The sequence below is a fragment of the Sus scrofa genome, chromosome 11 (genome assembly GCF_054392235.1).
Source record: "Sus scrofa isolate SSC_HxYL_T2T_F1_AM1 chromosome 11, Sscrofa_HxYL_maternal_Yorkshire_Landrace_v2.0, whole genome shotgun sequence".
Taxonomy (NCBI): domain Eukaryota; kingdom Metazoa; phylum Chordata; class Mammalia; order Artiodactyla; family Suidae; genus Sus; species Sus scrofa.
In genome coordinates this window covers 71,887,416-71,913,225 of record NC_139393.1, presented here as the reverse complement: position 1 = coordinate 71,913,225, position 25,810 = coordinate 71,887,416, and the positions used below count along the sequence as shown (strand labels likewise).

General features: G+C 44.9%; 1 protein-coding gene across 15 annotated transcripts in view; it reads right to left on the bottom strand.

Annotated features, from left to right (window-relative positions):
- LOC100153359 (ATP-binding cassette sub-family C member 4-like) overlaps positions 1-25,810 on the bottom strand; it is a 188,577-nt gene that overhangs the window by 119,087 nt on the left and 43,680 nt on the right. For 12 of the 15 annotated variants that reach the window (XM_084982131.1, XM_084982126.1, XM_084982130.1 and 9 more), the window contains 7 exons: positions 23,004-23,093; positions 21,801-21,964; positions 20,109-20,234; positions 18,444-18,693; positions 9,043-9,144; positions 5,770-5,859; positions 4,138-4,329 (listed from right to left, as the gene is read on the bottom strand). In XM_084982131.1, the coding sequence (XP_084838257.1) occupies positions 4,138-4,329; positions 5,770-5,859; positions 9,043-9,144; positions 18,444-18,693; positions 20,109-20,234; positions 21,801-21,964; positions 23,004-23,093 (1,014 nt within the window). The remainder of the gene's footprint in view (positions 1-4,137; positions 4,330-5,769; positions 5,860-9,042; positions 9,145-18,443; positions 18,694-20,108; positions 20,235-21,800; positions 21,965-23,003; positions 23,094-25,810) is intronic. The other 3 variants (XM_084982133.1, XM_084982129.1, XM_084982135.1) reach the window with 2 other exon arrangements.

Sequence of the window (25,810 nt, the reverse complement as noted above, 5' to 3'; positions counted from 1 at the left end):
CTTCTGCAATAATCCAGGCCAGAGATGACAGTGCCAGGACCAGAGTGGAAATAGCAGGAGTGAAGAGACGGAGTCACACTCCAGACACATCTCGAAGGTGGCATCTGTGAGACCTGCTGATGGGTGGGTGTGGGTTGCAGGAGAAGAGGAGGCCTGTGCTGTGTGGGGGTGAGGAAGGGGAAGGATGGGGTCCCACTTACTGAGCTGGGGAAGACGGTGGATGCAGGTTTGGGAGACTTTGGTTGTGGACAAGCTGTGGTGACCTCTAGGTAACATCACCATGAAGCTGGATGTGCAAGTATGAAGGTCTGTGCTAGAGGCACCAGTGTGAGGGCTGGTGGCACAGGATGGTGAAGGCATAGGTTTACTTTATCAGGGAATGAGTGTGGCTTAAACTGGCCATTTTGCTGACTCGGGCTCAGCTTCCCACTTTCAGAGAAGGGACAACACCTGACCCGTGTCTTCACAGTGATACTTAAGGCAAGTGACAGGTTGACAGGCAAGATCTGTACAAGAAATGGGGGCAGAAAGAGCAGGCTTGGCAGGAAAAACCAGAGGGAAAGACACAGTGAGCTCGAGGAACACTGAGCAGAGCAGCTAGACTAAGTAGGTGCTTATCCTACTCAGTGAAAAGTCATGAAAAACTCAAAGCTGAGAAGCATGAGAAGTTATGACTTGAAGAACTGGGAATCTATCAAAAGTTATATCTGAGTATTATTTAAGAAGTAAATAGGACTTCCCGTCATGGCGCAGTGGTTAACGAATCCGACTAGGAACCATGAGGTTGTGGGTTCAATCCCTGTCCTTGCTCAGTGGGTCAAGGTTCCGGCGTTGCCATGAGCTGTGGTGTAGGTTGCAGATGCGGCTCGGATCCTGCGTTGCTGTGGCTCTGGCGTAGGCTGGCAGCTACAGCTCCGATTTGACCCCTAGCCCGGGAACCTCCATATGCCGCAGGAGCGGCCCAAGAAATGGCAAAAAGATAAAAAAAAAAAAAAGAAGTAAATACACATGAGTTCATGCTGTGGCATAGTGGGTTAAGGATCCAGATTCGCTATAGCTGTGGTTCCAGCTCAGACTTGACTCCTGGCCCAGAAATTTCCACATGCTGTGGGGGTGGCCCAAAAACAAAAGGAAGAAGTAAATAGACAAACCAGAATAACTGGGAACAAAAGATGAGAAGAACAGCCCCCCCAAATGGCAAGAGGTCAGGTTCAGGTTGCACGTCATCATATTAGAAACCTTTTCTTAGATTGCCTATAATTACCACTCTACCATCCTGGCACAGACAAGCAGAATTTGGCGGTTGGTGGCAGGAGTGTAACCCACTAATCCTCTCAGACATCAACCTAGGACACACAGCAATAGTTTTCTGCAGATGGAGCTCTCATGGCTGTCTCTATGTTAGCAAATTTGGGGAGAAAGCAAGTGGCACTCTGGTGTCTTCATGATAAACAAGTCCTTTGATCACCTTAAGTCTCATTTTCCTCTTCTACAGACTGTTACAAAAACAAGAAGCACTACACTTAAGGATGCTGTGAGAAATCAAGGAAACTCGAACACATCCTCACACCATGCACAAAAATAAATTCAAAATGCCTGAAAGACTTAAACAGAAGACAAGACATCCTCAAACTCCTAGAAGAGAACATAGGCAAAACATTCTCCGATATCAACCTTACCAATATTTTCTCAGGTCAGCCTCCCAAGGCAGCAGAAATAAAAGCAAAAATAAACCAATGGGACCTAATCAAACTGACAAGCTTTTGCACAGCAAAGGAAACCATAAAGCAAACAAAAAGACAACTTTCAGAATGGGAGAAAATAGTTTCAAATGATGCAGCTGACAAGGGCTTAATCTCGAAAATATACAAACAACTTACACAACTCAATAGCAAAAAAGCCAACAACCCACGTGAAATATGGGGAAAAGATGATCTAAATAGACATTCCTCCAAAGAGGATACACTGATGGCCAACAAGCACATGAAAAAATGCTCAACATCACTGATTATGAGAGAAATGCAAATCAAAACTACCATGAGATACCACCTCACCCCAGTCAGAATGGCCATCATTAATAAGTCCACAAATAACAAGTGCTGGAAAGGGTGTGGAGAAAAGGGAACCCTCCTGCACTGTGGGTGGGAATGTAAATTGGTACAACCACTATGGGAAACAGTATGGAGGTACCTTAGAAAACTATACACAGAACTACCATATGACCGAGCAATCCCACTCTTGGGCATATATCTGGACAAAATCTTTCTTGAAAAAGACACATGCACCCGCACGTTCTTTGCAGCACTATTCACAATAGCCAAGACATGGAAACAACCAAAATGTCCATCAACAGATGAATGGACTAGGAAGATGTGGTATGTATACACAATGGACTACTCCTCAGCCATGAAAAAGAACAAAATAATGCCATTTGCAGCAACATGGATGGAACTAGAGACTCTCATACTAAGTGAAGTAAGTCAGAAAGAGAAAGAGAAATAACACATTATTATTGTTTTTTCAAGGCTAGGGGTCAAATCAGAGCTGAAGCTGCCAGCCTACACCACAGCCACAGCAATGTGATGGGAGCCACATCTTTGACCTAAACCACAGCTCACAGCAACACTGGATCCTTAACCCACTGAACGAGGCCAGGGATCCAACCGTCATACTCATGGATGCTAGTTGGGTTCGTTGACCGCTGAGCCACAATGGGAACTATATTCCTCCATCAGGTGAATTCAGTTTTCAACATTCATTTGCTAATTTTATTTAAATGTCAACATACAGTTAAACAAGCACTTCATCTTGCCATTTTCTGTGAAACTGAATGCCGTTTCTGAAAACAATCTCTCCCACAGTGAAACAATGCAGTACTAAGAAATTTTTAAGGAAAAAAAGAAAAAATACTAATGAGTTCCCTTCATGGCTCAGTGGGTAATGAATCCACTAGGAACCATTAGGTTGCGGGTTCCATCCCTGGCCTCACTCACTGGGTTAAGGATCTGGCATCGCCATGAGCTGTGGTGTAGGTCGGCAGCTACAGCTCCGACTAGACCCCTAGCCTGGGAACCTCCACACGCCACAGGTGTGGCCCTAGAAAAGACACAAAAAGAAAAAAAGAAATTTTAAAGCAGAGCTCCCCTTGTGCCTCAACAGGTTAAGTACCCTACGTCCTCTTTGTGAGGATGTGGGTTCAATCCCTGGCTTCATTCAGTGGGTTAAAGATCAGGCATTGCTGTAAGCTGTACGTAGGTCTCAGTGCGGCTCAGATCTGGTGTGGCTGTGGCTGTGGCTGTGTCTGGCAGCTGCAGCTCTGATTCGATCCCTCACCTGGGAACTTCCATGTGCCACAGATGCAGCCATAAAAAAAGGAAAGCAAGAAAGAGAAAGAAATTTTAGAGCATTCTCTATTCTTTAAATAATAAATTACAAGTGCAGAGGGCAACCTAGAGACTGAAAGGGATGTAGGAGGCATCAGCCATGTGCAGGGGGCAGAGCTCATGTGAGTCTGATTCAAACCAATGGTGAAGGAGATTTCTCAGTGAGCTGGTTAACAAATGTAAACACAGATGAGAATATTGATGATATTTAAGAATCTGGGTTATTTTTCAGGTGACATAACATGATTTTTTTTTCCCCCCAACGGCTTTCCTATCTTTTAGGAAAAACGAATGAAATGTTTACAGATGAACTAATCTGAAGTCTGGGATCAGCTTCAGAATAATTTGGGGTGGGGGTGGGGCTGGGGCTGGCAGAGGGCTGGGTGCAGATGCAGCAAGACTGGATTGGATGCCAGTGATGCTGGTTGAAGCTGGGTACCTGAGGGTTCACTACAAGATGCTCTCTACTTTTGCAGATTTTTTAGATTGTCCATTAAAAAATAGGTTAAAAGTAAGTGAAACTTCACAAAATGAAGGAATCTCCCTAAAAAAGCATTGAGAGTTGTTAACACCTCAGGATTGAAATAATAGTGTATGTGCCTGCATATTTACCCAGAAAGCCACCTTAAATTATTAAAAATTCAAAGATCTTTCAAATTAAAAAAAAAAAAGAACTTTCAACAAGCCCTGTAGTTAAATCAACAGTATTATTATTTGAAATCTGAGTACATGCAACTCAGAAGTCATTACTCGCCTTTTCCAGAGCACAAGCCTTTAGTACTTTTTCATATCGGTCTTTTTCATATTTCTTCCCAAATAAAATATTACTCCTCACGGTTCCGGGAAACAGCCAGGGCTGCTGAGGAACATACGCGATCCTCCCGCGCACGGTGACCTGCCCCTGACTCGGGGGCAGCTCCCCCAGCACCGCACTCAACAGTGACGACTGAAACAGACACAAACATACCCATGAGCAGGCAGCACCCAGGATGAACAGGCCCCGCAGCACAGCCTCCCTGCCCTGGGCGCTTGATAAACAACAGAACCCTTTTGTTCAGAGTAGGATAAAGTACAGTACTGGCAGATGTGGCAAAAATCTTAATTAACATTATCAGAAAGTGTAAACTAATGTTTGATAAGGAATATTAACAAGATAGTACAACAACATAGTCTGCCCAAGAATTTCCCCAAATGAAGTGTTATACTCAGCAAAGACTAGTAAGAATGACAGTGTTCCCATCATGGCTCAGCAGTAACAAACCCAACTAGTATCCATGAGGACACAGATTTGATCCCTGGCCTCGCTCAGTGGGTTAAAGATCCATCCGGCGTTGCCATGAGTTGTGGTGTGGGTCGCAGATGTGGCCTGGATCTCACATTCCTGTGACCATAGTGTAGGCCAGCAACTGTAGCTCTGATTCAACCCCTAGCCTGGGAACTTCCATATGTCACGGGTGCGACCCTCAAGAGCAGAGAGAAAAAAGAATGTCTGACATCCTTAACGAGCACAGCAGCCCAGCATGTGTCTGGTGTTTAATGCAGTTGTTCCTGCATCTGGGTATCCTCTACCTGACAGGCACTTATTCTTAAAAAGCTCTGTGTCAGGAATACATCCAAAGATGATTATTTAAAAGAACTCTGCAGGGTGCTGTGTGCGAGGAGCAAAGTCCATCCCAGAGGAAACCGTCGCCCTCGCATGGACACAACCCATGCTGATGGTCTGTATTCTGTTGCACAGACACAGGACACCAGTGCACGTGCACATCCTCCACATCTTCTACACGCACAGGGGACGTGTCTGTGTCCACACCACCAGGGCACTCGCCACACAGGGCTGAAATAACCTGCCTGCGTCTCTGTGTCGCCCCGGAACCTGGCTGCCTCTGGAGGGCAGGGGGGCGGGGTCTTGCTCACGTCTGTGTCTCTGGCTCCAGCCCGTGGCTGCACATTCACATTCACACATGACTGACTGACAGGACCAAGTCCAGTCACAGGAGGAGATGCTCAAAGCTTCCCAAACAGCCTTGACAGCCTCCTGACTTCCTGGAGGGGCCACCGTGACAAAGAGAAGTCCCCATGTCTCAGTCTGTCCTGAACAGCTCTCACATAAATCATTTCCTTCACTGGGACATACAGATTCCCAACAAGCAGTTCCAGCTGTGCGACTGGAAGCACCAAGAAGGAAAACACAGTGTGTGTTTATCCAGGTTTATTTGGCCATGAAACCTTCTTGCAAAACAAAAGTTCCACGGATCACACTTAGAGAAATGCTGTTCCACATACACCCAATTCACACTGGGTGTTTTCCACACACCTTTGGGCTGGACTCTGAGATTTGCTAGGGGCTGCATCATTGCATCAAGCTGCCTGAAGCATCATAACTTACCTTTCCTGCTCCCACAGGTCCGACCACAGCTAACAGTTCCCCGGGTCTCACAGTAAAGCAAAGGCCTTGGAGGGTTGGAATTCCTGAGGCCTACAAATGAAAGTTTACAAAAATGTGCCCATTTCAATAAAGTAACACAAACTGCTTCAGAAAGTGAAGAAAATTAAAGGCCACTGATGCATGAATATAACCCCGATCTTCCTCCTTCCTGCGTGAAGATACTGTGTCCTGGAGGCCTTTTCATCCGATCACACCTCTCTAAGGGTTTGAAGCAGCTTAGCTGCCTTTAGGAAGGATCCATCTTTTACCAGATTTCCACACGGACACAGCCCTAGACACCCACAGAATTTAAGCAGTTGAAATGACAAGGCACCTGCTTGAAAGGCAAATTTCATGATGCACACTAGCTTATTAAAATAATATACTTAATACAATATTCAGTGTGGGAGACTTTTAGCCATTCATCAGTTTGAATTATGACCCTTGGTTTTATTTATTTATTTATTTTTTATGGCCGTGCCTATGGCATATGGAAGCAAGTACATGGAGTGCCTGGCCCTTTGCTAAGAAATAATTTGAAATATTCACTAATATCTCCATTTTTCGCATGAGAAAGATTTAATCTCAGTAATGCCCAGGAAGCAAAGGGGCACTCCATATGCTCCTTGGTAAATTCATGTCAATGATGGTCAAGGCTTTAATTTCTATTGTTTTTCTTTTTAGGGCCACACCTGAGGCATATGGAAGTTCCCAGGCTAGGGGTCGAATCAGAGCTGCAGCTGCCGGCCTCCACACAGCCATAGCCACACCAGATCCAAGCCAGATCCATGACCTAGGCTGTACCACACAGCAATGCTGGATCCTTAACCCACTGAGAGAGGATAAGGATCAAACCTATATCCTCATGGATACTAGTCAGATTCTTAACCCGCTGAGCCATAATGGGAACTCCAAGCCTCAGATTTCACCAGGGATGTAATTTAACACTAACAACAACAAAAAATGAAGAATAAAGAAATTAAGCATGACTTCACGGATCAGAGTGAAAAAGCCTCAGTCTTATACACCTTACAGGCATTACCTGTTTTGGCTAGACAGGAACAAAAAAGTACTTCTACTATTAACAAAACAAAACAGTACCCACAAAAAAAAAAAACAGAACATGGAGATACATGCGACAGCACACAATCCAAGTGAGGGAGAAGAAAGACCGAGGACTCATCATGCCAATCACAGCTCGTGTTCCTGAACAATCTGTAAGTTCCAAGATAAAGAGACGGAAGGGTGTATGTATATCTGTACATATAATGTTAGGGAAATTCTCAGGAGCTGCTCATGCTTAAAAAAAAAAAAAAAAAAAAAAAAAAGAGGGGGTGATTAGTAAAATGCCCAAAAGCAGAGGGGCTGGATAAAAAGTCTGGATAATCTTCAAACTGAAAAGCTTTTCTGGGAATGACTGAACAGATTGTGGAATAGTCACTTACTAAAACAAAAATTACTCTATCAAAACTGCTAGCCCCAGATTTCATAGCAATTATAAAAATTATCAAGAAGCTAGATTTTAATACAAGAGAAATTTTTTTATACTTCTCCACTTCATTCTTCTTGTCCGACACTTAGGGTTCCTATTTTAGTTAGGACTACAAAATAGCCACATACATCAGCTTGCTGTCCCCCACTATCACACACACACAGTCTGTCAGGACAGACCTGGAGCTCCCTCTCTGCCAGGCTTCAGGATCCGGCAATACCCCAGTGTAACCAGAAGAGGGCAGCACCAAACAGCTCAGGGGTACTGGGTCCCCTTCTCTCCAGGTTATCCAGGCTCAGGGGACAATGACTCAGACAGGATCATCAGCTGAGCCCCTATTCTGTGCCAAACCAGTTGGATACCCCTACCCCCTGGAGATTTGGAGGTTCCCACAGGACCATTTATTTTGAAATTTAAAGACTGAGACCAGGAGTTCCCGTCGTGGCGCAGTGGTTAACGAATCCGACTAGGAACCATGAGGTGGCGGGTTCAGTCCCTGCCCTTGCTCAGTGGGTTAAGGATCCGGCATTGCCGTGAGCTGTGGTGTAGGTTGCAGATGCGGCTCGGATCCCGCGTTGCTGTGGCTCTGGCGTAGGCCAGTGGCTACAGCTCCGATTCAACCCCTAGCCTGGGAACCTCCATATGCCACGGGAGTGGCCCAAGAAATAGCAAAAAAGACAAAAAAAAAAAAAAAGACTGAGACCAAGGCCCATCATTTCATGAATGAGACCTGGGTGCCTGAGACCTTCCCCCACCTGCCCACCTGGCTGTCTAGAGGAGCAGGTTAGAGAGCTCGTGTCTATCTCCTGCCTCCCAACCAGCATGTGCTTCATTCAGACTCGGCTTCTCCCCAAAACCCCCAATGTCTGTGCCCTCCCCCTCCTGGGGACTCTCACCCATGACCTAACCTGACAGGCCCTAATTACTAATGACACCAGCATGGGACACAATCACCATAGGCAAGGCCAGGACAACAGAATAGGGTGCTCTGTACTACAATGCAAGGTGCACAAAGTCTGAGGATGTAACCCAGCTGGACCCTATGCAGTTTTCCTGGGACAGACCCCTCCCCCCGTGTCCTCTGCCTGCCTCTTGTTTGCAGAAAAGCTCTAGTCTCCCGGGTGTCCTCTGAATCCCAGAAGTCTGGGTCAAGAATTAATAACTTAAAAGGTGTGAACATATAGTGACAAACATAGCATCTGACCAGGAGAACTGCTAAGAATTTAAATGACTGGCTGCCACCAAAGTAGCCAGCACCACCCAGCAGCTTAGGAGGGGGGCCCCAGCAAAGATCCAGATCACGACCTTACTCCATGTATTGCAATGAGATGGTCAGAGAGTATCAAGGCAAACATACGTACACTGATTCTCCAAAGCCTCTGATTTTTAACAGTTGCTTATGTATCTGTCAGTGAACCCCCTTTACACTGCAGCACTTTGTCTGGCCAGTCATATAATTCTACCATAACAAATGCAAGTATTTTAAGTTCAAAATGTGCTAACACTGTGAAAGTTCTCGTGAAAATGAGATGGGAGAACAAGTCAAAGGTCTTAGGCTGCCTTTATACTTAATTTCCATTAGTTACAAACTTTATTCCTCATTTTCAGCAATTTTTTAACATACTTTGGGTAAATGAGTAAATCACATTTTATGCCTTGTGTAAATTCTCAAAATTCTCCAATAAATCTATGTTGCTGACAGTCTTTTAGCAGTTACATTCTTAGAATAGAGGACTTGTTACCTTGTCCCAAAAAGCAGTGAAATCTTGCAACTGTACTATCGTTTCGCCATCTGATGGCAGCTGAGAGTTGCGCTCTGATACCTCATCGAGTAACAGAAATTTCTGCAGAAAAAGGAAAAACAGACATTTAAACTGCAGAAACAAAGTACAAAAATAATTGCTCCCCTAGAACTTGCACTAAAAAACTTTATACAGCCTACATATCATTTTGCCAACCATACTTAAAGTGTTGGTTCACTCCAGAACATACTAAATAACATATAGAATAACATACTATTATTAGCGTAATATATACAATCAGGTAATATAGTATGTATATAGTATACATAATAGAGTATATATGTGTGTGTATATGTACCTACATATACATATATATGCACGCACGTGCCCACACACACACACACAAATTAAGAGTTCTGGCCATGAGGAAAGTTGTAACTTTCTCACAAAGTGTCCTTGTTCCTCCTTTAAGTGAAAATAATGCCTCTAAACTCTAACACCTTTAGAACCTGGACACTTCCATTGTTTTACTTTTGTGTTACTACCAACAAACACAGGAGCTACTAGGAAACAATTCCATAAGGACCTGTTGAATCCCACCATCTGCCAAGCACCAGGCGGCATGCTGGGAACAAAGGGGAAGGCCATTCCCAGGCCTTCAGGAATCAGGTGTCACAGGACTAGCTGGGAGCACAAGACCTCCAGCAGAGACTCAGAAGGAAAATCCTGGGTCTGCCTGTTTGGGGTCATGACCTTCACCCAGACACTTAAGTACACTCTGCTCTGCTCCTCACCGTGTTAAATCCACATCACTGCTTGTCATTAACTATCACTTAAGTCATTGTTCTAAAAATGAAATGCTCTTGTTACCTTTCTATCTCTTAACAAACACTATACAAGCATCGTCTCACAATCACTGGTCAGTGCTCTCTATTGCACAGCAGGAATGGCCCATCTTCCACTTCTTGCCATTTTCCCACAATTTAGCAGCTATTCGACACCGTTTAGCTGAATAAAACCAAGCCCTGGGAACCACTACAAAGCTAACACAAATCTAAGCAGCTCTGTGATCAATATAACCTAAAAGACACATTTAACTGGAGGGATAAGCCACTGAGGACTATCAGGGCTTTGAAATTGTGGCAAGATATTTACAATCTTACTGGAGTCATTCAATGCGAAGACCTTCAGCCTCCTTTCCTTACTAAGAGAAAAATACAGAGGCTTCTTGGACCTACAAGGTTGTAATAAACAATCCAATTTCTGTACAAGGAAAAAAAAAAAAAAGGGAAACTGAAAAGCATGTGTAAACAAGAAGACACGACACTATGAAGCCACCTGGAGGTCTGCCGTGGGGACGGACCATCCCCCACATCCAAGGTGGGCAGGGGTGGTGGATTTCCTTCTTAGAGCCCCAGACGTGACCTGGTGCAAATCCCGGGAGGGGGCCCATCCAATCTGCTGAGTCCCAGGCTGCAGAAGCAGTGGGGCAGCAGGGCTTAACAGCACCTGAGCTCAACACTCGACGTGTCCCCCACACCTTCAGCGCATCCACAGACAAACCTCACCCAGTCCTGACATCCGGGCAGTCCACTGGGCTGACCTTCTCTTTCCCTCCCGCTGCCCTTTCTGCCTTCTCAGTGGGCAGTAACACATCTAAGAGAGATGAGAAAGGAAGAAAACGGAGCATCTGATTACTGCCCACTAACCGTTAAAAAAGGAGGCTGAATCAGACCCATGGCTGGTTGGTGGCCTGGGTCTCAGAGCAAATACCAGGTATTTCAAAAGCCCCTCAGAACTCAAAGCCAAGTTCATGCTCTTCTCCTCCTCAAATCTGGTCCTCTTCTAGTATTCCACATTTCAGTGCATCCAGGTGATTCTGCAGCCCCCAAACCCAAAGCAGCCCACAATCCACCTCTCGCTCCCCTACTTCATCACCATCCCCAGGAAAATGCAAAGCATCAGCCTCCCATTTCCACACACACACACACACACACAGGTAATTTCCAGTAAATTCTCAGCCTTCCCAGGAAGCACTACCTTCAAAATGACACCTGCCTCTCTGCCAAAGCACCTCATGGCCCCTCAGACTTTTCCTCCCAAGGACTAAGGACATAGAAATGCACACTGAGTTTCATTATTTGGTTCTTGATTAACCCGCCACTTGATGAAACATAAATTCCAAGCAGAAAGGACTTTCGGTACTTGCTCACCTGCCACTGGACATGTGCATCTAGCCTGCACCAGGCTCCAAGCAGCTACCCTGTTATTCTGTGAGGTACGTGACTGAATGGGTGAATAAACTGCAAATCTGCCCCCCAAACGTCTAGCACAAACCAAGACAGGTTTTCCTCTAAATTCATTTTAGTCTTAAGATTCTTTCAGGCCTAACAAGATGTCTTTATACTTGCTCGAGGACATTGAGGCTTTGTGTGTTTTCCTACTTCTACAGCAATGTTTCCCAAACGTGGCCTACTTGCAGGTGCACAGGGGTGCTTACTAAAGACACAGGTACCTTGGGCCCCAGCCAAGACCTGGAGAATCAGAATCTCCAGGGTGGGATCATTTAGTTTAATAAGCATTCCAGGTAATTCTGATGAGCCAGAGACCTAAGCTTTTTAAAGGGTTGTAGACACTAGAAGGGCTGAAAAAGGGTCCATGATCTTATAGAAAAAAATTTCAACAATTACCTCAACACACCACGAAGCAGGTTGCTGGGCTAACACCCACCCTTGTCACCACTCTTATTCTCAGACATTTTCCCCCCTTTACTGACAATAACTAATGCTGAACAGATCTCTAAATTCCTAGACCACCTTCCTGCCATAAATTTTATGTACGTGAGAAAAAATTTAGGTTTGCTGCCCAAAACAAAGGTGCTTTGTTCATCAGGACACAAAGCAGCTTGACCAAGTCAGCCCCAGGAAAATCCCAAGTCCTCAGCAGGTTGTCATGTTCATGCTACTGCACACAACTACGTGGCAAGGAATTTCAAGCCTCAGACAGTTCAGCTGCATTTGGTGGAAAAGAAATCAAAAAACCTACCCAATCCTACTGTACAGCACAGGGGAGTCTATTCAGTCTCTTTTGATAGAACATGATGGAGGATAATACGAACAAAATAATGTGCGTGTATGTATGTGTGTATATATATGTTTATGTATATATATGTGTGTGTGTATGAGACTGGGTCACTTTGCTGTAAAGCAAAAATTGATACAACACTGTAAATCAACTCTACATGAATTTTAAAAAATGTTATTAAAGAATTAAAAAAAAAAATCCGTAGTTCCTTTTGTGGCTCAGTGGTAACGAACCCGACTAGTACCCAGGAAGACTCAGGTTCAATCCCTGGCCTTGCTCAGTGGGTTAAAGGATCTGGCATTACCATGAACTATGGTATAGGTCACAGACACCACTACAATTTTGTGTTGCTGTGGCTGTGGGGTAGGCCAGCAGCTGCAGCTCTGATTCAACTCCTAGCCTGGGAACTTCCATATGGCCCAGGTACGGCCCTAAAAAGAAAAAAGAAAAATCCTACTCAAATATTTGAATACAATTCCCTGAAAACCTTCTGCAGGACCCCTTTTGTCATAGACTCTCTGGGGCATCACATAATCCATCAGAGAATCAGAGTTATCACTTTTCCACTAAAACCATCCTTAACGGTGAGGCACCTATGGGGTCACAGACATGATGGAGCTGGATAGTCTGCTCGGTGGCACATTTTCTGAGCACCTGCTCTCTGCGAGGAGGAGGATGGTGAACAGGGCCCTGTATCTGCCCTTTAGATAAGGGAGGGAAAGAAATCCATAAACAGGTGGCTTAGTGAGGACAGAGTCACATCCAGGAGCTCAAAGGAAGAGAGAGGGACTCAAGAGGGTGTGAGGGTCAATTTTATGTCAACCTGGCTAAACCACAGCCCCAGACACTCACTCACACACACACACACACACACACACACACACATCGCAGTGAAAGTATTTTTCAGATGAGATCAACATTTACATCCATGGACTTGGAGTAAAGCAGGTGATCCTCCATAGTGTGGATAGGCCTCATATAATGAGTCAGAGGCCTTAAGAGAAAAAGTCTGAACAGCTCCATGGAGGAGGGAATTCTTTTGTTGTTGTTGTTTTGTTTTGTTTTTTTGTTTATTTGCCATTTCTTGGGATGTTCCTGCGGCATATGGAGGTTCCCAGGCTAGGAGTCCAATCGGAGCTGTAGCTGCCAGCCTATGCCAGAGCCACAGCAACGCGGGATCCGAGCCACGTCTGAGACCTACACCACAGCTCACGGCAACACTGCATCGTTAACCCACTGAGCAAGAGCAGGGATCAAACCCTCAACCTCATGGTTCCTAGTCGGATTCGTTAACCACTGAGCCACGACGGGAACTCTGGAGGAGGGAATTCTGTCTCAAGATCACCTTCGGATAGAGATACATTTTAGCTAAAGCCTTATTTTTTTTGGTTGTGTGGTTGGTTGTTTTTTTTTTTAAGTATATATATATACACACACACACACACACACACACATTGTTTTTCTCACATTATCCTCCACCATGTTCCATCACAAGTGACTAGATATAGTTCCCTGTGTAATACAGCAGGATCTCATTGCTAAGCCACTACAATGCAATAGTTTGCATCTACTAACCCCAAACTCCCAGTTCATCCCACTCCCTCTCCCTCCCGCTCAGCAACCACAAGTCTATTCTCTAAGTCTATGAGTTTGTTTCTTTTCTGTAGAAAGGTTCATTTGTGCCCTATATTGGATTCCAAATATAAGTAATATCATATGGTATTTTTCTTTCTGTTTCTGACTTACTTCACTTAGTATGAGGGTCTCTAGTTCCAGCCATGTTGCTGCAAATGGCAGGTTTTGTTCCTTTTATGGCTGAGTAGTACTCCATTGTGTATATATACCACTTCTTCTTAATCCATTCATCTGTCCATGGACATTTAGGTTGTTTCCATGTCTTGGCTATTGAGAATAGTGCTGCAATGAACGTAGGAGTGCAGGTATCCTTTTCTCTTTTTTTTTTTTTTTTTTTTTTTTTTTGCCTTCTCTAGGGCTGTACCCACAGCATATGGAGGTTCCCAGGCTAGGGGTCTAATCGGAGCTGTAGCCACCAGCCTACACCACAGCTCACAGCAATGTTGGATCCTTAACCCATTGAGTGAGGCCAGGGAACGAACCCGCAACCTCATGGTTCCTAGTTGGATTCATTAACCACTGCACCATGACAGGAACTCCACAGGTATCTTATTCAATGAAAGTTTTGTCCAGATAGATGCCCACGAGTTGGATTGCTGGGTCATATGGTAGTTCTATAGTTTTCTGAGGCATCTCCATATTTTCCATAGTGGCTGTACCAATTCACATTCCCACCAACAGTGGAGGAGGGTGCCCTTTTCTCCACACCTCTCCAGCATTTGTTATTTGTTGACTTGTTAAAGATAGCCATTCTGACCAGGGTGAGGTGGTACCTCAGAGCAGCTCTGATTTGCATTTCTCTAATAATCAGTGATGTTGTGCATATTTTCTTGTGCCTTTTGGCCATCTGTATATCTTCCTTGGAGAAATGTCTATTAAGGTCTTCAGCCTTAATAGAATACTACTGGAATAGTACTCAACCTTATTCAGCCTCCTTTTTTCAACTGGGTTGTTGGTTTTTTTGGTGTTGAGTTGTATAAGTGGTTTTTATATTTCAGAGATTAAGACCTTGTCAGTTGCATCATTTGAAATTACTTTCTCCAATTAATTCCATAGATTATCTTTTTGTTTTGTTTTCTTTGTTGTTGTTGTTGTTTTCCTTTGCTGTGCAAAAGCTTTTAAGTCTGATTAGGTCCCATTGATTTATTTTTGTTTTTAATTTCTATTGCCTTGGGAGGCTCACTTAAAAAAAAGCATTTGTACAGTGGATGTCAGAGAATGTTTTGCCTGTGTTCTCCTCTAGAGTTTTATAGTGTCTTGCCTGAAATGTTTAAGCTTTTAATCCATTTTGAATTTATTATTGTGCATGCTGTGAGGGTGTGTTCTACTTTCACTGATTTACATGCAGTCGTCCAGGTTTCTCAGCACCACCTGCTGAAAAGACTGTCTTACCCATTTTATATTCTTGCCTACTTTGTCAAAGATTAATTGACCATAGGTGTCTGGGTTTATTTCTAGGTTCTTTAATCTGTTCCATTGGTCTGTACGTCTGTTTCAGTACAAGTACCACACTGTCTTGATTACTGTAGCTTTGTAAAATTGCCTGAAGTCTGGGAAAGTTATGCCTCAGGCTTGGTTTTTGTTCCTCGGGATTGCTTGGGCAATTCTGGGTCTTTTATGGTTCCATATAAATGTTCAGATTCTTTGTTCTAGTTCTGCAAAAATTACATGTGTATTTTGATAGGGATTGCACTGAATCTGTCGATTGGGTTGGCTAGAATGGCCATTTTAACAATATTAATTCTTCCAATCCAGAAAAATGGAATATCTTTCCACTTTCTTTAATCCTTTTTAATTTCCTTGATTAAGGTTTTATAGTTCTTAGCATATAGGTCTTTCCCCTCCTTGGTCAGGTTTATTCGTAGATATTTAATTTTAGGGGGTGCAACTTTAAAAGGTATTGCATTTTTGTATTCCTTTTCTAATATCTCGTTATGAGTATACAGAAATGCAACTGATTTCTGAATATTAATCTTATATCCTGCTACTTTGCTGAATTTGATGATCAGTTTGAATAGTTTTTGTGTGGAGTCCTTAGAATTTTCTCTATATAGTATCATTTCATCTGCATAGAGTGACAATTTTACCTCTTCTCTTCCAATTTGGATACGTTTTATTTCTTTTGATTGTCAGATTGCTGGGGGTATAAGGACTTCCAATACTATGTTGAATAAAACTGGTGAGAGTGGGCATCCCTGTCTTGTTCCAGATTTTAGTGGGAAAGCTTTCAGCTTTTCTCCATTGGGTGTTAATATTGGCTATGGATTCGTCATAAATGTAAAGCCTCATGGTTTTAATCTTCTTTTATTTCATATGACCAGCAAGACAGTTAACCAAGTAAGCAAGACAGTTAACCAAGTAAGACTGAGAGTTTCTAATTATCTGCAAGGTCCCAGAGCCCAGCCCAGGAGACAGGCCAGCAGATCTGCATGAACACAGACTGCACATGCCAAGCTCCTATCTTCAGAGGCAGGTCTACCAAGTCTAGTTGGGCAGGTCTGAGATACACAGACAAACACACAGAACAAGGGGACGATTCAGATCTATTCGCACTCTGGATAAAGACCAGTCCCCAGGGTTGAGACCCCTGCCCCTTCCAGGGCCCAATGTCCCAGAAATGCCTGACTCCTGTCTGCTCCCTGCTCTACATTTCTCTGGCTTCTAGTAAAGTTTGGCCTACCCTGGGCCTCTGCACGGTCCCAGCTGTTTCCTGCACTGCTATTTTAGTCAATCAAGTATTTATTTGATGCCCATGCTGAGTCCAACATAGGCCATGGACTATGATAAAGAACTAGGAGATAGAGTCTGCTGTCAGGGGGCTGAGAACACTCCTGGGGAGTCAGGATCACCCCACGTGACATGTGCTCGGTGGTGCGGTGCCCATCGATGGAAGTCTTAGATCAGCATGAATGAAAGTGTTGTGAGGGGTCATGGGGCTATGGGAGGCCTATGGGAGCAGCATTTGCTTAAATCAAGAACAGAAGAGAGGGCAGACAAGGGGGGCCAGACTGAGAGAGCAAAGACCCCAAAGTGGGGATCAACATGGCATGTCATGGAGAGAACCCTCCCTCTCCCCACCCCTACCAGAGTGGATGGTCATGTGCTGGGAAACAGAGCAGCCAGTGGAGCCTAGAGTTTAAAATTTTGATGTTTCAGGCATCATGAAAACTTTGAAGGTCTTCAGAGTAAGACTAGATGATGGAAACCACACCTAAGGAGACAGTCCACATTCCAGAAGGTACTAGGAAAGCAGTGTGACAATGGCTGGGAAACCAGGCTTTGGGCAGAACCCTAGTTCTGTCGTTTACAAGCTATATGAGGACGGATGCGCTACTTCACCTGTTATAGGAACCTGTTTCCTGATCTGTAAAGTAGGGGCACTAATGCTTATCTCATTCAACTGCTGTCTGGATTTAATGAGATGATGAGTAAAGGCTTCAAGAGCACCTGGACCACACGGCAAGCCCGGGTGGTAGTGATGGAAGACAGCGGCTGTGGCAATAAGAAAACAGCAACACGGCAGCACAGTACACATGGGCAGTCACCATCTGGACAATTTAGTGTCACTGAGCATGTCACCATAGCCCAAGGACATTCCTAAATGTCCTCTTTCTGGATATGAAAGCCATGAAAAAGAAATTTTATTGAACTGCATGACCATCCCTTAAAGCCCCGTCAGAGAGAGGGATGAACTTGGGGGACCAGAGCTGACCCCATTTGACTCATCTGTTTATAAGTAGTAGTTTTTTTACATTATGGTATAGAAACAATCACACACACACAAAAAAAAATCTCAGCTTTTATGACAAGGCCCAAAGATAAAACATATCACACCCTGAGCTATCTGACTTCACTAGAGATGTATTACTAGCATCCATCACAGTGGACAAAGTAGGAACAAAACAAATTAGATTTTTTCTATGAAGCCCAGACACTCAAGCTCATGCCCAGGCAGCTCCCAGAGACCATTTATCCTCATTTGAGACCTAATCATCAGCACACAAATACTAGAGCACCTGCGGGGAGCCAGGCCCTTGTCTTGATGATGTAAATTATTTGTCCCCGGTATTTAGGGACAGTTAGGAAAAGGAGACAGTGGGGATGGTGAGATCACACCTGTGAAAGGAAGAGGCAGCTGGAGAGGCTCAAGCAGAAAGGGAAAAGAGGACAGGGACGAGGAGGCAGATCCAAAAGGCGAGCTCAGCCCTCCACAAGCAAGGCATCCACAGAACCAAGAACCCACTGGAGACACAGAACTAACGGAGGCTGAGCCCTTCATCCTGCCCAGGAGCAGGGACTGCTCAGCAAGCTCCTTCTCTCCCGGCCCAGAGAGAGTCCTGCTCCCCCAGGACTGCGCCCTGACGCTACCCAGTCATTCGCGTCAGCACAGATGATGGATCTGTTTGCTGCTCCTGCTCTGAATATTTTAATCGCCTGCCATCGTTACTGCTCACCCAGAGCCACTACTGTTCCTCCTGCCCAGAAATGAGCAGGAACCTTATGGAACCTGTAACGACTCCACCTAAGATGACAGGGGAGGACACGGGACATTGTGGAGCTACGACCAGCTCTTGGCACTGAGAGAGTTAAATCTCACCTAACTAGACCAGTGACCCAAATAAAAGGACTCATTTGACGTAAAATCTACCTGCAACTAACACTTAAAAAACCTGTCACCAAACCTTGATTCTTCGGATGCTGACGACTGCCTCGGACACCTTCTCAACGGCCATGGGGAAGTGGAGGGTGCCCGTCAACCGCAGAGCCTCGAACAGTGTCACCACCACAAACACTTGGCTGGCTGTGATCACGTTGCCAAGGAGCACAATGGTGATGAAGGTGACAAAAACCATGATTTTGCTCAGAGCAAAAAATGAGGCCAAATTCAGTCCTCTAAGGTAGGAACTTCTCAGAATCTTGGAAACTTCCTTCCTGGAAAAGAGAGGAGGAAACAGGTTTTAAAGAAGCATCAACAGTCAAGTCATGAATTCCAGAGCCTTGTGGGGGGGGCCCTTTTCAAGAGGGTGGACATGGATTAAGAGAAACCACCCTCACAGCATGGAGACACTACACAGTGCACACCTGGGGGTCTGCCCGACACAAGGACCACACACCTCATCACCCCATCTTGCTTCCAAATAAAGGAAGGCTTAAGCTCACACTTTTAAACATTCTGGGTCAATGAGACCAAGTTGGAACATTCATTCAGCAAGCACTGGGAACCACAAGTCCTGCACTGGCTCCTCACTGCTGACAGAGACACAGCCCAGCCCCTCCAGGAGCTCATGAACTCATGGGGGAAAAGAAGCAGCAACCCCAAGCCTGGGAGACACCGAGACACTCGACAGAGGCAGCCAGCACGGCCCCCACAGCACAGAGCAGAGCCTGGAACCCGGAGTCGTGGAGTCATGGCGAGTTGCACATGCATGGAACCTGAGAAGACGAGCTGGCGTCAGTCAGGCCTGGCGGAGGCCAGAGAAGAAGGAAGACGAGAGTGTGTTCCAGGCAGAGGGAGGGGCACCCACGAGGGTGCAGAGGTGAGAGGTGACAGGGCACTGCGGAGAGGTATAAGCCCCTTGAGCTGGAGTGTAAGCTCTCATCAGACACTTACATGAAAGGTGGGGAAAATTCTACACACATAAAGCAAAGCAAAAAGAACAGTATTTCATGGCTCTGGAATGAAGAAGACTGATCAGCAAAATTTGGGCTGAAACAGGTATATCCAACATCTATAATCGCCCCCATTTGTGGTACATTAACTTAAATGACAGTTTTAGTTTAAACATCATCATCTTGCAGTTCTTGTTGTGCCTCCAGGTAACGACCCCCACTAGTATCCATGAGGATGCGGGTTCGATCCCTGGTCCCACTCAGTGGGTTAAAGATCCGGCACTGCCAAAACCTACAGTGTAGCTTCAGATGTGTCTTGGATCTGGCGTTGCTGTGGCACAGGCAGGTAGATTCAGTTCCAATTCCACCCTGGGCCTGGGAACTTCCATTTGCCCTGGCTGCAGCCCTAAATAAATAAACAAACAAACAAACAAACATCAATCTCAAACACTAACATCTTAGAACCATTACTCATTTGAGATTTGCAGTACTAAGAAATATTTGGAATTTCATTTCTGCATAAGTGAGAAGCAGATAGATTTTTCCTTTAAGGAGAACGTAAAAAGGAAGAGCAGGTTAAAATAATGTCTCCACTATTCTATTAACCACACGGCCACATGTGGAGGGTGGATAGTATTTAAATTCACCTTAATGTGAAAACTCGTAAGATTTCTAAATTCATTCAGTAAAAATGGGGGGGGAGTACAAAAATATGGGTGACATGCAGTAAAACTTACCTTCTCAATCTGGCAATAAGATCCGCAAGTGACTTTTCCCAAGTGTACATTTTTACTGTTCTGATGCCAGTTATGACTTCACTCACAGACCTGATCCTGTCATCTGTGTAAGCTGCAGTCTTACTCCTAAGGGGACAGACATGAGAGGTGAACCTTAGTGACCACAGCCCAACTTTCTGTAGCAGCAGCAGCAGGGGGCACAGGGAGGGACCAGGAATCACGTGATTCCCTGCAGCCCATTTGTGCTGATGTCACAGGCAGGTCCTACTCAAAGTACAAATGGAGAAAGACTTCAATGAGCCAACCCTCCAGCGCGATTCAACAAGCACCTTGGAGAACTTGCAGGATCAGCTACAGAAGACCTGAAATGAGTCGGATACAAACCGTCTCCACAAGGAGGTCACAGTTGGGCAGGAAAGACAGAAAGGAATCTAACAGGAAGACAGGCTGTGCTGTCATAACAGAGGAGTGAAGAGTGGGGAGCAGAAAAGATGGGGCTGTTATTTCTAAAGGGAAAGGAGAGCAAGAATATCCTCAGAGACCCTTTAGCACTGGAACAGGCCCGCAAAGGATAAGGAACATCTCTCCACTGAAGAGATGGGAAAGGAAATCCCAAGAAGAGAAGAATAACACACAGAAATGTACCAAAACCACCACCACAACTCAATGTTCATCACCGGACACCCTGGACAATGACCCACCTCTAACCCTCGAGGACCCACTTCAGGACTAACTCATCACCATCAGATCTTTCTTCATCATCAGACACTTTTCTATCCCATATGCTGCTGGGAATGGGGGGCTTTAACAAAGAGATGATTAAGACTGACCTTGCCCTTGAATGCTGCTAATTTAATGGAGACACTGAATTAAAGTAAGACATGGGGGTTCCAGCTGTGGCTCAGTTGGTCACAAACCCACCTAGTATCTATGAGGATGCGGGTTCGACCCCTGGCCTTGCTCAGTAGGTTAAGGATCTGGTGTTGCCATGAGCTGTGGTGTAGGTCACAGACGCAGCTCCAATTTGACCCCTAGCCTGGGAACTTCCATATGCCACAGGTGTGGCCCTAAAAAGAAAAAGAAAATAAGAACTAGACTTCCCACTGTGGTGCAGCAGGATCAGTAGCATCTTGGGAGCAATGGGACACACAATTGATCCCCAGCCCAGCACAGTGTATTAATTATCCACCCTGCCACAGCTACAGCTTAGGTCACAACTGCAGCTTAGATCTGATCCTTGGCCCAGGAATTCCATAGGCTGCAGGGTGGCCAAAGAAGAAAAAAAAGTAAAACAAACAAACAAAAAAATTAAGTCACAAACATGCATACACGAAAATGATTCTAATACAAGCATAACAAAAATATATGCAGCTAGATATGGGCCAGTAAGATTATTACTATTTTTAGCAATGTTTAAATAACTCTGACATGAGTAAATTCTGCTGTAGAATTTACTCTACCTATTCCGGTGGGATGCCAGGAAGAGCCATGAATGCCTTCGCTTTTCCCACTTCAAGTTCAGCCTTCAACTTAAGGCTGGAGCCTCCCTCCCCTGGCTAAGCCTGAAGAGGCTACAACACACACAAAGAGAGCAGAGAAGGTATTTATCTTGTTTTTAAACAAACGCATTGAGCAAACTTTGAATGTTTCCAACTCTATGTCACCTGTTTTTTAACCCAGGGTTTCTCTTACCGGAGTGATGAAAACAACTTCCCGATGCAGCTTTGCAAAAGCAGAAGAAGAATTAGAACCGCCATCCCCGCAAGACATGATATTCCTACTTCCATCCAGAGCAGGGCGGTCACCGCGACAGCCTGCAGAGGCCCCACCCACAGAAAGTGCAGGAACATCGTCACCTTAAAAGGAGAAGACAAGGACCTCTTAGGACTATATCAAAACACAACCCGTAAGGACACAGTAGAGAAACTGTCTGCTCTGAAGGGACAGACAGCAACCTAAACAGAAATGATCACAGCAGGTTTTCCGCCTGCTAATAAAGCAGAGATCCAAGCCTCCGCCCCACATGAAGCTGCTCCAGGTCAGCCCAGAGCCCACAACAGGGAGACCAGAGCAGCAGCACTGGAAGCAAGATGCTGATTTTGTCTAAAGACCACAGATGAGCTCAGGGCTTCCCCAAACTCTCTCTGCCCCAAAACTCAGCCCCCATCCCTCCCCGACACACACAAAACCTATATTATAGTACCTACCACACTCTCCAATACTTGTGTATTTACCCCCCTGACACGCTGGGGCTTCTCCAGGGAAGAAACGGAATCTTACTCATCCCTGAGACTGAATAGGGGCCTTATGTCATGTTTGATGAATGAATAACTGAAAGAGAAGTGGTCTAGTGCAATACAGATCTGACTAACAGCTACCACGCCCTGGATAATGTGATCTTTTCATAAGGTAAGTGTAAGAGAGTGTGGGGACAGTCGACAGCAGGCTGTGTCTGGCTGGGACCCCCCCCCCCCCGCCCATCTGGCATGATTTCCCGAAGGCTCCCTGGGCAGCAGGCACTGAACAGGGCACAGGGGGATGACAATCTCTGCCTCCAGCCCACACCACCTGATCGAGGAGCAGACAGTCCTGCAGCAACAGCAGCACAATGTGCCAGGAAGGGCCCTCCAGGGGGACCCTCAGGGACAGTAACCAGGCTGGGTAGGACCACGGCTGCCTGTTTATTATTAGGACAACAAAGCTCTCACCTCCAGGACAACACACAGTGTTACATCTAAGCTGCACACAGAAGAAATCAGTGGTGGATAAAAACATCCCTTGTCTTAGGTCCCCTAAAGAATCCTGGCCAACACCCAACATTGGTGCCTGGTGTCCCAATAAGCTAAACCCGTTAGAAGGACAGGAAATGGAAACCATCCCTCAGGTACAGCTCACCTGGTCAAACCTGTTCACATCATTGGACAGCAGATTGACTATCTGGCCAGTGCTGGTCTCCCTTGTGGCCAAGTTGCTCAGGCAAAGTGCCTGAAATGAGAGAAGGGAACAGAGAACTGGATTCCTATGGTGACACCAAGTCACTCTGAGGTCACAGCAAAAGGGAGCGTGTTTTCATGGGCTCTTGAGTCGTGTCAAGAGGAGCAGGATGACCCCGGACAGCAGGGCTTGGGCTTTTTTTTGGCTCGCCCACAGCATGGGGAAGTGCTTGGGTCAGGGATCAAAGCCAAGCTGCTGCAGTGACACCACCAGATCCTTACCCCTCTGTGCCACAAGGGAACTCCCATCCACAGCCTCTTTAATGTGGTGGCAGCCACACCCTCAGCGACAGTAAAGGGAGGAAAAGGAGGTAGAAGCAACCCCCCCACCCTGATTGTTGATGACTTTGGACACACCCACATATAAAGGATACAGGTTTAGACTTAGGAGTCAACTAAAGTAAATCTGAGACACGGTTAAGTCAAGGATAATTTAGGAGGTGGAATTAACATCCACTCACTCCTGTACACAAGAGAGAAACTGGAGCTCCAGCTGTGGTGCAACAGGATCAGCAGTGTCTCTACAGCACCAGGATGTGAGTGTGATTCCCTGCCTGGCACAGTGGGTTAAAGGAACTGGCAATGCCACAGCTGCCACATACATCACAAATGTGGTTCAGATCTGATCCCTGGCCTGGGAACCCCATATGCCATGGGGCAGCCAAAAAAACTTAAAAGTTCGAAAATAAAAGAGATAACTAAGAAGGACCTACTGTAAACCACAGGGAAATCTACTCAATACTCTGTAATAACCTGTATAGAGAAGAAATCTGAAAAAGATTGGAGACATAAATAACTGATTCACTTTGTTGAGCACCTGGGACTAACACAACATTGTAAGTCAACTACGCTCAAAATTTTTTAAAAAAACAAACACAAACACTACTTCTGTTGGGGGGAACCTGTGTTCTTAATGCCAGTCTGTTGGCTTTACAGAAAACACAGCCTGTGCAGCACAATCTACTTACTTGGTTAAAAGTTCTAACAAAGCGCCCTAGAGATCTGAGGACCCTGAACAGACACCATGAGCTGTTTCAATAGATGCCAACTGGACCCGCTGATCCAAACAAAATGTCAAGTTCATAAAAATCTTATTTAGTCCTGAAGGTAACAAAAAAAAATCAACAATCAGGTAGGAATGTGAAATGATGTAGCCGTGATGGAAGAGAATATACAAATTCTGCCAAAAACTGAACATAAAGTCAGCAGATAATCCAGCAACTCCACTTCTGGGGATGTACTCAAAAGGACTGAAAGCACAAACTTGAACATATTTTCTGTACACCCATGTTCACAGCAGCCTTGTTCACAACAGACAAATCGTGGAAACAACTCAAATGTCCTCTGACCACATGAACGGATACTCAGAATGCTGTATATACTGATCATGGAATACTATTCAGCCTTAACAAGGAATTCTGATACCTGCTACATCATGAATGAACCTTGAAGACATGGTTCTTACATGACATAAGCCAGACACAAAATGACAAACACTGTTTGATTCCACTTATATGAGGCACCAAGAGCAGCCAAATTTACAGAGAGAAGCAGCAGAATGGTGATGGCTCTGGGGGAGGGGACTGGGGGGTGAATGTTTAATGGGCACAGGGATTCAGTCTGGGAAGAAGAAAAGGTTCTGGAGATGCACACGGTGACGGTTGGACCACAGCATGAATGCACCTAATGTCACTGAACAGCACACTTAAGGAGTTGAGACGGTAAATGTCATGCTGTGTATATTTTAGCACAATAAAAAAAATCAATGACCAAAAACCAAAAGTAATTTTATCAAAGCTGTGGAACAGTAAATAAATGACAAGTCATTTTTATATATGATACAGCCCTCAGAGTCATTTCAAATTCAGCTGAAGAGAGCACTAAAATGCTGAATGGGCCACAGTGGGAAGCTGGCAGATGTGCAGCCTTAGCGATCACCTTTAAAAGGGCCCAAGCCAGAGTTGCTGTTGTGGCTCAGAGGGTCAAGAACCCAACACAGTATCCATGAGTATGTGGGTTCGATCCCTGGCCTTGCTCACTGGGTTAAGGATCCAGCATTGCCACGAGATGTTGCACAGAATCGGCTCAGATCTGGTGTCACTGTGGCTGTGGCCAGGCCCTGGGCTCACAGGGCCACAAAATGGATGAGTCTCTGCTCCAGGAGAGAAGAGGAGGAAACAGATGTCATTTGGCTGACAAGAATAATCCCAAGAAACAAAAGCTCCAGGAAAGTACCAACTACGGGAAAGAAATTAAATTTTCCATTTAAATTGTTTGGTTTTAGCTTTCAATAAGGATTTTACTTGTTAACAAAAATTCCATGTATTTAAGGTGTGCAGTGTGATGTTTCATATAAATACACAATGGGAAAAGATTACTGTAATAAAACCACCTAACACATCCATCAGCACATGCTGTCATCCTCTTTTATGTGAGGGGAGAGCACTTACCACCTACTTTCTCAACAAATTTCAGGCATACAGTACAGTTAAATAAGGATTTTTTTTTTTTAAGTAAAGGAGAACATCCCAGGGCAAAAACGTATCCAGCATCAAGTTTATAAAGAGCGTTTCAATTAATGACATGGTGTATCTGTGTCAATTTCTTTGTAAAGACATCTAAAATCCTAACTCCTTTTATACTAGTTAAGATCAGGGTTAACTATGGAATGTTATAGCGTTTCTCATTACAAAATCACTGAACACATCA